The following is a 13,246-nucleotide window of genomic DNA, read 5'->3' as shown; positions in this document are numbered from 1 at the left end:
TAATTCTACCTGTTCTGCCTCCCACTCTGTCTCTGGTGAATCCTCTCACTTCCTGAACGTCTGGCCTACACCCCAGTTCTTCTATGCAAAATTAAAAAGAAATAAAAAAGAAACTATTCAGGTCATGAATTTTTGGCAAGAATACTCCATGGGTGATTGTGCCCTTTTCAAAGAATTGCATAGGAAGTATCTGACAGTTCTATTACTAGTGATGTTAGTTTGGATTACTTGGTCAAGGTGGTGTCACTTTGAAAAGGCACCCTTTTCTCCTTTGTAATTAGTAAGTATTAGTATAGGGAGATGCTTTGAGACTGTGTAAACATCTTGTTCCCCAACAAGCTCTCAAAGTTTTTAACATTTGTTGGCAATTCTTGAGTAAATCAATTTTTACTGATGGTTGAAAAATGGTGATTTTCTTAATATCACTTATTTTAGAGTTAATAGTTCACATTTAAAAACCAGTATCGGGCCTCTCTGGTAGTGCAAGGGGTTAAGACGCAAGCTATGAAGCAATCCACATCCACTGTAGCACGAGTTTGATCCCTGACCAGGGAGCTACCCACATGGCACAGCAGAACTCTTCTGACTCGCCCACTGCTCCCCTCAGCAGTATATTTCAGTCAATCTGCCTGTTCTGTTCCCCACTCTGTCTCTGGTGAATTCTCTCAACCCCCGCACCACTGGCCTGTACTCCAGTTCTGTATGCATAAATAAATAAATCTTAAAAAAATAAAAATAAAAACCAATGTCTAAATGAGTCATTAAATTGATGAGTGAATTCCTAATGAAACTGGATCTTGGTAGGACAAAGGGTAGCATGGAAAAAAGTCAGTATATATAACAAGTGAGTATTAAGCTAAAACAGCAATTTATTTTTTTTAAAGATTTATTTATTCATGCATACAAGAACTGGGGTACAGGGTAGAGGTGCGAGAGGATTCACCAGAGATGGTGTGTGGAGCAGGAAAGGCAGATGTACTGAAATACACTGCTGAGGGGAACAGCGGGCGAGTCAGGAGAGGTCTGCTGTGCCATGTGGGTTTCTCCCTTGGCGAAGGATTGAACTCATGCTGCAGTGGATGGAGATTGCTTCATACTGCTGTCTTTAAGCACTGCACCAACAGGGAGGCCCTAAAGCAGCAATTTAGTAAGAACCGCGTTTGACTCAATTTGATCTAACACTCATAGGAGAGGTCTGCTGCACCATGTGGGTTGCTCCCTGGCTGGGGGATCGAACTCATGCTGCAGAGGCTGCGGCTAGCTTCACAGGTTTCCTCTTAACTCCTTGTGTCACCAGGGAGGCCCATGTTATTTATTTCTTTTTAAATGCAAAGTTGATCATTCTAGTCCTAGAACAAGTTTCCTTTCAAACTAGTATTAACAAAAATTCTGGAATTAGTTCCAAAACAAGAACAATTTTTTACTGAGTTCTGTATCTGGTGCAAGGATTTTCCTCCTTGTCAGATCAAGAAAAAAGAGAAGGCATTCAGAGTAAAGTGAATTGAGCCTCTTACACAAGAACTCCTCATGGGTTTCCTAGGTGGGCTTCATGGGCCACACTAACCCTTCAAAACTGCATGTATATTACTTGTTCCATTCAGATTCTCAAAGGATCCAAGGTCACTGAAAAAGTTAAAGATCACTGCAATGAAGGCAGAGGCCATCCTGTAATGTAGGCACCTTTGCCCTCCACTTCTGATTAAGTAGCTTCAACCCGACAAGAGTACTTCACTCTCAAGTATGGGCAGCTTAGCTCACCTTCCTCAGGGGCTGAGCTCTCAGCTGAACTGTCTTTGTCGGAACTGCCTGAAGAAGCAGTTTTGTTGGCCTGTTTCTTCATGGTTCCCTTCTTCTCTATTTTCCTTGCCTTTCCTTTCTTCTTATTTTTGTTGTTCCCAAAAGTCCACTGTAAGAGAAAAGAAAAAGGAAAATTGAAATAGGTATTTTTTTTTAATAGATTTATTTATTTATTTATACAAGAATCAGGGCACAGGCCAGATGCGTGGGAGGGTGAGAGAATTCACCAGAGATAGACTGGGGAACAGAACAGGCAGATTGATGAAGTACACTGCTGAAGGGAGCAGCAGACAGGAGAGGTCTGTTGTGCCATGTGGGACCCTCGCCGGCCAGCCGGGATCAAACGGGCGCTGCAGAGGCTGCTGACAGCTTCATAGCACTGTGCTCAACTGCCTGTGCCACCAGGGGAGGCCCTGAAATAAGGATTTTATTGGGAAAAGCTGGAGACCTAAGAGTTAAAAGACATTCATCAAAATTATTACGATGACTGGGCCGCCCTGACGGCGCAAGGTGTTAAGACGCAACCTATGAAGCTATCTGTAGCCACTGCAGCACGAGTTTGATCCCCGGGCCATGGAGCTACCCACAAGGTGCTGCAGACCTCTCCTGTCTCGCCCGCTGCTCCCCTCAGCAGTGTATTTCGGTCGTCTGCCTGTTCTGCTCCTGACTCTGTCTCTGGTGAATCCTCTCACCCTCCCACGCCTCTGGCCTGTACCCCAGCTCTTTATTTATTAATAAAAATAAATAAATCTTAAAAAAATAATAAAAAGATAACATATATAAAAATGGGCAAAGGATTTGAATAGCTTTTTCTTCAAAGAAAACATATAAGTAGTTATTAAGATGTAATATGATAGGTAAACATACATTAAAACCACAATAGATACTAATTCACACCTACTAGGATGGCTATACTTGAAAAGTCAGAAAATAAGTGTTGATAAGCATGCAGAGGAATTGGAACCTTCAGACGTTGTCTGTAGGAATGAAAAATGGGGTGGCTACTTTGGAAAATAGTTTGGCAGTTTCTCAAAAAGTTAAATATAGTTACCACATGGCCCATTAATTGCACTCATAAGTATGTACTAAAGAGAACTGAAAATTTAAGTCCACATAAAAACTTGTACATGACATTCAAAGTTGTTAACAACCCAAATGTCCATTTACTTAAAAATGAGGGGGAAAAAATTTTTGCCTTTCCAGCATTACAATTTTTTTTTTTAAGATTTATTTATTTATACAAGCACTGGGTACAGTCAGCACGGGGTGAGAGAATTCACCAGAGCCAGAGTGGAGAACAGAACAGGCAGACTGACAAAGTACACTGCTGAGGGGATCAGCGGGGGGCAGGAGAGGTCTGCACACCATGTGGGACCCTCGCTCGGCGGCCAGGGATCAAACCGGCACTGCAGAGGCTGTGGGCAGCTTCGCAACCCAGCGCTCAACTGCTGCGCCACCGAGGAGGCCCCCCAGCATTACAAATTTAATTATACAATGTAAACTTTCTACAGCTAATATTAAAACAAAAGCACAAAGTCCTTGCTCCTTTTATAATGTGATTGTACATTAACCTCAGCTGTTGTAACAACAGCTAAGCTCAGAAAGTTAAGTTTATTTTTGGGGGAGTGAGAAGGTGTAGGGGTAGTCTTTAGAAGTTTCCTTGTTAGAAGTTTTCCATATGAGCTATTCTTGAAAACCACAGACTACTAGATTACCTTGATAAAATATAATGAAAGGGTATGATTTATATCTTGTGATTTTTGAATTTAATTTTTTTTAGTTATCTTAATTGCTATTTCATCTTTGTACTCCAGAGCGAGGGAGAAGGGACAAGTAGAAATCAAACCACATGTTCAAGAATGATATATTGCATGAATGAACAGCAATTTCTCCTCGTAAGTGAATTTACTTCTCAAACTTTAACATTTCCAAACTTAGATTATTATTGAAAGAAATTCTAATGCTTTTCTTATAAAGCATAGCTTTCAACCATTTCAAATTTAAATTATGCAAGGATGATGCCTTTTAGGTCAATTTAAAAGAATCCAAAAGGGGTTGAAGTGTTTGATTTTTTTTCTTTTCCTTTTTTAAAGATTTATTTATTTATTTACACAAGAACCAGGGTACAGGCCAGATTCGCGGGAGGGTGAGAGGATTCACCAGAGACGGAGCAGGGAACAGAACAGGCAGACCGACAAAATATACTGCTGAGGGGAGCAGCGGGCGCAACAGGAGAGGTCTGTGCTCCATGTGGGACCCTCGCTGGCCGGTGGGGATTGAACCGGTGCTGCAGAGGCTAACGACAGCTTCACAGTGCTGCACTCAACGGCCTGCGCCACCAGGGGAGGCCCAAGATTTCTTAATCCACTGAACAAAAATATATCAACTCTCTATGCTGATAATACAGATACTGTATAGGCAATAATATAGAAGACATCTTTAACATTGGTTTTGGATATGAGAAATAGCACTACACACATACTAGAGAGTCAATACTAATTAGCTGGTTATGAAAACAGAAATGACCTATTCTTAGCAAACAGGATTACCTTGGCTCTTGTACTTCTATAGGAGGTAAGAAGAGCTGAGAGCATAAAGGTTGCACTACCAAGGTCACCTGTGTATTAGGGTGGCTAGGTCTACTTTTGCCTACAGATTCAGGTTTCTTAAGTGCGACACAGCCAAACTTTGTTTTTTTTTCCTATGGAAAAAAGGATTATTGAGAGCAAAAAAGAGCTAAAAGTGAAATTGCACAGGTGAATCCAATTCAGAAGATACTAATGAACTATGTGGCTTCCTCATCCCGCTACCCTTTATCTGCTTCAGTCTGCCACACCTGCACTTAGCAACTCTCGTTCATTTGTATTCAATGATGTTTATCCCTTGGGAGGAAAGAGTGAAACTAGAAGAAAACAAAATGCTTTGATTTTAACAGTTCTCCTGGCTAAACCTGAGAGGAGGTTACCTTATTTTTTTTTCCCACCTCTAACAATTTTCAAAAGAAATGAAACAACAAACCTACCCATGAGGCTAATTCAATAGGATCTGCCATACCAATGGCAAACTATCAACAGCTAACTATATGTGACAGGGTTTAGGGGATTCATAATAATGTAGGAGATTTTACTTTTAAAAATAAATTTCTTATGAATATCTCTTTCAGTAGTAAGAAGATAGAGATATTTGGGCCTCCGGGTAGCGCAGGGGTTAAAGACAGCACTGTCAAGCTACCGCCAGCCACTGCAGCATGAGTTTGATACCCAGCCTGCCAGGGAGCAACCTACACAGTGAGGCATACCTCTCCTGTCTCGCCCACTGCTCCCCTCAGCAGCGTGTGTCAGTAGATCTGCCTCTTCTGCTCCCCACTCTCTCTGGTGGATCCTCTCACTGCCCCTCCCCATACCTGTGGCTTGCACCCCAGTTCTTGTATACATAAATAAATAAATCTTAAAAAATAAAAAAAGAAGAAGATACAGATATTTGTATTTTTACTGTCTTTTAAAAAGTCTTTTTGGGACCATGGAGATGGATCATGGGTGCCATGGTGGCAGGAGCATTATGGGAAATGCACCTGAGGGGAGAAATCCAATACTGTCCAAAAATTAACAATGACATAAGAAAATAAAATTTAAAAAGTCTTTTTGAAAAAAATCCTTAATCTCTAATTTTAATGATAATATATGTTCATTATAGAAGCTATGAAAAAACAGAGAAGTAATATTTTAGACATTTTCTCAGACTGTCTGACATTCTAGTCAGGTAGCCATTGGAAAAGGTCGAATCTTTTTTTCTAGACAAAAGTGAATCTGATTGATTGACTTTCACTGAGGCAATGTTGGTTTACACTGTTGTTTGCATTTTTGGAAGTCCAGGACTCCCCCACTTGGAGTGATGTTACCATAGCACTCCTACCATCAATTACCCGAGAAAAGTATCAGTCCCATAGCAACAGAAAACCATAGTCCCATAGTAACAGGAGAGTATTTTTTTTTTACAGATTTATTTATTCATGCATACAAGAACTGGGGTACAGACCAGGTGTGCAGGAGGGTGAGAGGATTCACCAGAGACAGAGTGGGGAGCAGAACAGGCAGACTGACGGAAATACACTGCTGAGGGGAGCAGCAGGTGAGACAGGAGAGGTCTGCTGCACCATGGGGGTAGCTCCCTGGCTGGGATGGAACCCGCGCTGCAGAGGCTGCGGACAAGCTTCACAGCACTGCGCTCAACTGCCTGCGCCACCAGGGAGCCCCAATAACAGGAAAGTATTTTTAAAGCTTTAAAAAATCATCTGTATTCTACCACCCAAACAAATCACTTAAAATGTTGAGCCAATCGTATTAGTCCTATTTAATAGAGAGAGATTCGAGTAGGTCCTGATAATCTCCCTAAAATTTTTTTTCTAGAGAAGAGATCACAATAGTGATATTTTATATTTACTCCTCTAAACCAAAGGTTCCTGAATATTTTTTGGGTCTAAGCACATATTTTAAATATTTCTCCCCTCCCCAGAACACTGATTCTAATAAACCATAAAAGTGATGGTCAAGGCTTATAGTAGGCAAAATCAATATAGAAATTATCTTAATCTAGTCACTAGCCCAGAGATTGTTTGACTATCCCTGCAAAAGCCTTACTAAGTTGACTCTAAAACAGAGAGAAGGTGAATTCTCTCATCATGACAGCGTGGTAGTAAATGGAATCTAAAGAGTAAAGTGTTGAAGGACACCCCGCGTAGTGAGCAGAAGGGCCTTGACCAGAATCCATAAGGCATGTGAAAACACATGCGTCTCGGAGGAAAACCTCTGAGTGAGAAGACTTGGTGTTGAGAGCCTGGAAAGTGACCTGCATGGAGTCAGGCTTCTACATCTCCACAGTCTGAGAATAACAAAATGGAGAGACCCTGCGCAGTGAGCAGAAGGGCCTTGACCCAAGTCCCTAAGGCATGTGAAAACACATGCGTCTCGGAGGAAAACCTCTGGGTGACAGGACTTGGTGTTGAGAGCCTGGAAGTGACCTGCGTACATCTCCACAGCTTGAGAATAACAAAAATAATGAGCGAATTTTCCAGGCTCTGGCTAGGGGGCAATAAGATTATGTGCGTGAGAACTAACCACCTGGTACCCTATGTCTGAAGTAAATAGATAATAGTAAGAAAATAGACTAATCACTCATACATGTTATCATTATATGGTATGCTCTGATGTTACACCTGCTGCAATTAAAATAGTATATAATGAGCACTAAGACAATAAAGATTTACTGCATGCTGGACATGACAGTCCCCCATGTCTGATTTCCCTCACCGTCGTGTCCCAGGTCTCGGACTCACTAGAAGTCTACAGTAAAGGCAGAATTAAAGGGATGCTTTAGGCTCTCTCCATCCAGCAGAGAGTAAAGAAAATACCTGGCATTTCTTGATTTATTTTGGGAACTATGACTCCATAGAAAGACAAGTTCCAGGGCCTCCCTGGTGGTGCAAGGGGTTAAGATGCAACCTATGAAGCTATCCACAGCCACTGAAGCACAAGTGCAATCCCCAGCCAGGGAGGTACCCACATGGCACAGCAGACTTTTTCTGACTTGCTCGCTGCTCCCCGCAGCAGTGTATTTCAGTCAATCCGCCTGTTCTGTTCCCCACTCTGTCTCTGGTGAACCCTCTCACCCTCCACATCTCTGGCCTGTACCCCAGTTCTTGTATGCATAAATAAATCTATATAAAAAAAAAAGACAAGTTCCATTGTAACCTTAAGTGTGACCTAAAATATACCACACAAAAGGGAAGAATGAGAAAATGAGTGCCTGCTCATCAGCAACCAAGTATAGAAGTCAGAGCATCCCCTAACGAGAACTGCTCAAAAATAGTCTTAAAATGGGGACAGGATCCACTGTCAGTCAAGACTCACACACACACTGACATCCTGCTTCCCAAGCATTCTATATGTACTCAGGGCTCATATAATAGCAAGGAAGTGTTATATTAAACAGAGGTGGGAAGGAAGATGTCTTATTAACTAATAAATTAAGAGAAATTAGCAGTTTGACCATGATATAACAGATACTCTAATGGACAGCAATTATCCAATGATACAAGGAGGATTAATAGTATATAATCTTGTGCCATCCTGAATGTATGTGGGGTATATGAGCAGGTCCCCACTCTTGGAAGCAACTAACCTTCCTGGAACTATCAGCTGAAAGACAGGAGGGAACACAGGGTGATGTGTGCTTGCTTTGGACTTAGCTGGCATTGAGTTTTTGCTGAGTATTTTTGAGCATCCTGGAAGCAGAAAAGCAAAGAAGTGTCAAGATTTCAGAGAGATTATATCTAAAAGGGACCGTATATCTCTAGATCTCAGGACGCAACATAGAAACCGTTCCAGCCCAGTTACCCTGAAATGATTATAAATGAAATGAAATACTTCAAGAAAAACAGGGTTCAAGGAGAACAGATGAGCCAGTGACAAACTACACTCTGGCGAGGGATCAAAAGAATTAGAATACAGTCTCAACCCTTAACCTGAGACCAGTTCCTTATTTGCAAAGTACGAATAGTAAAACTACTTGACCATCTATCAGGGTAGTGTGAGATTCAAATGAGAAAGAATAAAAGAAGTTTACGGCATATTAAAAACTATAAAGTTGTTTTTCTTTTTCAATTATTTTTTATTTATACAATAGCTGGGGTACAGGCTAGAGGCGTGGGAGGGTGAGAGGATTCACCAGAAACAGGGCAGGGAACAGAATAGGCAGACTTACTGAAATACACTGCTGAGAGGAGCAGCGAGTGTGACAAGAGAGGTCTGCCGCGCCATGTGGGAATCTCCCTGGCCAGCCGGGAATCAAACCCACGCCAGAGGCTGTGGAGAGCTTCACAGCGCTGCGTTCAACCTGCTGTGCCACTGGGGAGGCCCCAGAAACTATAAAGTTCTATATAAATTTGCAGAATATTATTTTATGATTGTAAAAGGAAATCAGAATTTCTGAGTCACTATTTTCTTATCTGAAACAAGGGAGTCCAGATTATCTCTACGTCTTGGAGTTTTTAAAGTTGAAGGATTTTATAGGAGATATGTGTTATGCTAAGTCAAAGCAATGGTCAAAGAGCTCAGTAATCGGGCCTCCCCTGGTGGTGCAGCAGTTGAGTGCTTGGCTGGGAAGCTGCCCGCAGCCTCTGCAGCACTGGTTCGATCCCCGGCCACTGGCGAGGGTCCCACATGGCACCACAGACCTCTCCTGCCACGCCCGCTGCTCCCCTCTGCAGTGTATTTCAGTCAATCTGCCTTTTCTGTTTCCGGCTCTGGTTCTGGTGAATTCTCTCACCCTCCCACGCTTCTGACTGTCCCCAGTGCTTGAATAAATTAAAAAAAAATTTTAAAAAATTAAAAAAAAAAAAAAGAGTTCAGTAATCATCATTCTACATTTTGACAGTAGGGAGCAAAGTGATACAGGAGAACAATTTAGATGTTTTCTTTCCCTAAAGGTAGAGAATGGTTAGACGAGTTGAGAGTTAAAAGCTATTTAATTTCAGCCTAAAGAAATGAAGAATAATTTTACTTTCTTTTCTATCAACTATGTAGTTATTTAAAATATGAAAGACAATACTATGCTTTCTTTATTTATTTAGAGATTTATTTATTCATGCATACAAGAACTGGGGTCCAGGTCAGAAGTGTGGGGGGTGAGAGGATTCACCAGAGTGGGGAGAACAGGCAGACTGACCGAAATACACCGCTGAGGGGAGCAATGGTTAAGAGGTCCGCTGCGCCTTGTGGGTAGCTCCCTGGCTGGGTATCAAACTTGTGCTGCAGTAGCTGTGGACGGCTTCACAGTATTGATGCTTACCGGTACTGACGCTTAACCCCCTATGCCACCAGGGAGGCCCCAACTATGTTTTATTTTTTGGTGAGTTAGAAAAGAAGCTTATTGTAGATGAAAGTACACACTCAAGAGTGAGTGTGGGCAGATTCAGAGGAGACTCACACAGTCATTGTATTTTTTTTTTTTTAAAGATTTATTTATTTATTCATACAAGCACTGGGTACAGTCAGAAGCGCGGGAGGGTGAGAGAATTCACCAGAGCCAGAGTAGGGAACAGAACAGGCAGAGTGACGAAATACACCGCTGAGGGGAGCAGCAGGCATGGCAGGAGAGGTCTGTTGCACCATGTGGGACCCTCACCAGCGGCCAGGGATTGAACCGGTGCTGCAGAGGCTGACGGCGGCTTTGCAGCCCAGTGCTCAACCGCTGCGCCACCAGGGCAGACCCTGCATTATTTTTTAAAAGATTTATTTATTTATTTATTTTAAAAGATTTATTTATTTATGCATACAAGAGCTGGGGTACAGGCCAGAGATGCAGGGGGTGAGAGGACTCACCAAAGACAAAGTGGGCAACAGAACAGGCAGGCAGACTGAAATACATTGCTGAGGGGAGCAGCGGGTGAGATAGGAGAGGTCTACTGTGCCATGTGGGTTGCTACCTGGAGGGCCGGGCATTGAACTCGTATTGCAGAGGCTGTGGATTGCTTCATAGTGTGGTGCTTAACCCCCTGCGCCACCAGGGAGACCCTGGAAGATTTATTTACTTATGCATACAAGAACTGGGGTGTAAGTCAGAGGTGTAGGGGTAGGGGTGAGAGGATTCACCATAGATAGTGGGGAAAAGAACAGGCAGATCTACTGAAATACACTGCTGAGCAGTGGGCAAGACAGGAGAGGTCTGCTGTGCCATGTGGGTTAGCTCCCTGGCCGGCTGGGGATTGAACTTGTGCTGCAGTGAATACTGATAGCTTGAATAGCACTGTGTCTTTAACCCCTGTGCCAGGAGGAAGGCCCCCACAACTACTGTATTTTACAATCAAACATTCATATATAGTTACCTGGAAAACACAGAGAATATCTAAATTTTAATTACTAAAGTTTAGACTTTGGTTATGGAGACAAAAACAAAAGTGAAACAGAAGTGATCCTGCCCAAAAGTAAAATGTAATGAGTACTCCATCCTACTAGGTGGTAGGAAGTGTCAGAATTTGTTGTACACAAGTTACATGAGCAAGTAGCCAGGAAAACCACTGTATTACACATTCTTGTAATGAGATTTTAATAGTGTCTAGATAAATGAGGTACAACTGTAGGGTTATTTACATAGCCAAGAACTAAGGTTAAAAAAAGGCTTGTAAGCAATCCAAACAGCTGTTGTTAAGATCAAATACTAAAGCAGTGTTCCAACCTAAACTCTACCCAGTCCCCTGGTTTTCTGACCCCAGAGATCAGACACAGGAAGTTAGAAGGAGAGCAGATTACTAAAAGACAACAATAATCACTTTTTACTTATAGTAACAAAGGAGCGAGAAAAAGTATAAAAAGCAGTAGCACACAGCTTGGTATCTTGGAAGTCATTACTACATAGTGCAAGAGCTGCTATTCATAATCATGACAAAATGAGCAAGAAAAATTTTATAACATCAAAGGAATTTTCAAAGAGTGTGTTTTAAATATTTTAAGCCTTTAAAATTTTAAAATTTAGTTTAATTATTGGGATAATTCATCCATATGGAACATCTTGTTCCAGAGATATTGTGTGTATGAAAACGTCACTAAAGCAGTATATGTACAGGAAAACATTAGCCTAGCAATGAAGGCTGTTATGGAAGTCTCTGTTAATTATCTGTGTGGTAAAGTAATAACAAAATGTTCGTGAATATCTAAGCTGACTTCCTGAAAAAGCTATTAGTAAATGAATTTAAGTTGTACTTTTTATCAAAATGTTCTATTAATAAAAATATTGGCTCCAGCAAGAGATAACAGACTGTATAGGAGTGCTACTAGATCAAAGTGGGAGAGGCTGAAAGATTAGATGGGATAAGAGAAAAGAGAAGTTTACGAAATAAGGTAGGAAAATGAAATGGGAGAAAGTAAGAAGAGGCCAGAGTCTTTAAAGATACAAATGGGGGCATAAATGAAACCAGGAAGGCTGACAAAAGTTCTAGGGAGAAAAAAAACAGGTGTGACAAGTGTTCAACTACAGGAATGGGCCTGATTCTTCTATTTCTGAAAAATGTTAGACACATGAAGTTTTGTAGAATAATAATTCTTGCTTAAGCAGAACGTACTGGACCATAATCTGGCTGTCTCCTTGCTTTGTCTAAAGTAGCTGCATTCAATGTAAACAATAAGAAAAAAGTTTTATTGGTAACCAATGTGAATTCTTACTGGTAGCATGTAAAAATCTAGGCTTTCTTCTCATCTGGCTGCAGCTATCTGTTTCTATACAATCCACTATGTTTCTAAACAAGGTTATGAACTACTTGATTTAGGACTGTTTTCCCCTAACAATGGACTTTTTATTTTGGTCATTTGTTTTTTAAACCCCTTCTCATAATGGAGCAATTTCTAGTTCTTGTCCTTATAACTTTATTTTTCCTCCTTGCCAGCCCTGTTTACATCTTTGCTGGTGATATAAACTGCTTTCAGGGACAGAAATGACAGCACCAATATGCCACACCACAGCATTATGACCTACCATTTACCAAGTCCTGCTTCCCAGGCTTGGTGAATGTAAACCTTATTAGAAGAGTCCTGCTTTTTATTTCTAAATGTGCCCCAAGGTATCATCCAGGATAATATACAAGTATATTCTCTTTCATTAAACTTAGGGTTTTTTTCCCTTCCTACAAAGGTATTATATCGAAACATCTACTATTCCCTAATTTAAACCTATGATAAGGTACAATGCACCCACTTTTTTCTGGACAGGAAACTTTCTTTAAAAAAAAAAAGATTTATTTATTTATGCGTGTAAGAGTTGGGGTGTAGGCCAAAGGTGTGTGTGTGGGGGTGAGTGGATTCACCAGAGACAGAGTGGGGAACAGAACAGGCAGACTTGACAAAATACACTGCTGAGGGGAGCAGCGGGCGAGATAGGAGAGGTCTCCTGCGCCATGTGGGTTTCTCCCTGGCCAGCCGGGGATCAAACTTGTGCTGCAGAGGCTGTGGATAGCTGCATTTTAGTGCTTAACCCCTTGCACTATCAGGGAGGCCCAGGACAGGAAACTTTCTTAACCTTCTCTCTATTCCTCCTCTCCCCTCCACTTCCCATCAATCACTTAATTTCTAAAACATCTTAAAATCATGTTTCTCCTAATAAAAAATCACCCATTAAACCTTTTTTTAAAAAAAAGATTTATTTATGCATACAAGAGTTGGGGTACAGGCCAGAGGTGTGGCGGTTGAGAGGATTCACCAGAGATAGAGCAGGGAACAGAACAGGCAGGTTGACCCAAGTACACTGCTGAGGGGAGCAGTGGGCGAGCCAGGAAAGGTCTGCTGCACCATGTGGGCAGCTCCTTGGGTGGGATCAAACCTATGCTGCAGAGGCTGTGCATAGCTTCACAATGCTGTGCCCAACCTCTTGTGCCACCAGGGAGGCAGCCATTAAACCTTTTAAC

General features: G+C 41.6%; 1 protein-coding gene across 1 annotated transcript in view; it reads right to left on the bottom strand.

Annotated features, from left to right (window-relative positions):
* Positions 1-13,246, bottom strand: part of RTF1 (RTF1 homolog, Paf1/RNA polymerase II complex component) — a gene marked incomplete at both ends in the record, with an annotated part of 54,469 nt that overhangs the window by 25,265 nt on the left and 15,958 nt on the right. The window contains one exon of the mRNA XM_084239886.1: positions 1,759-1,906. Within this exon, the coding sequence (XP_084096012.1) occupies positions 1,759-1,906 (148 nt within the window). The remainder of the gene's footprint in view (positions 1-1,758; positions 1,907-13,246) is intronic.

This window comes from Talpa europaea (assembly GCF_964194135.1).
Source record: "Talpa europaea genome assembly, chromosome: 8".
In the NCBI taxonomy this organism is placed as follows: domain Eukaryota; kingdom Metazoa; phylum Chordata; class Mammalia; order Eulipotyphla; family Talpidae; genus Talpa; species Talpa europaea.
The sequence above is the reverse complement of the archived record's forward strand: the minus strand, read 5'-3'. Positions and strand labels throughout refer to the sequence as shown.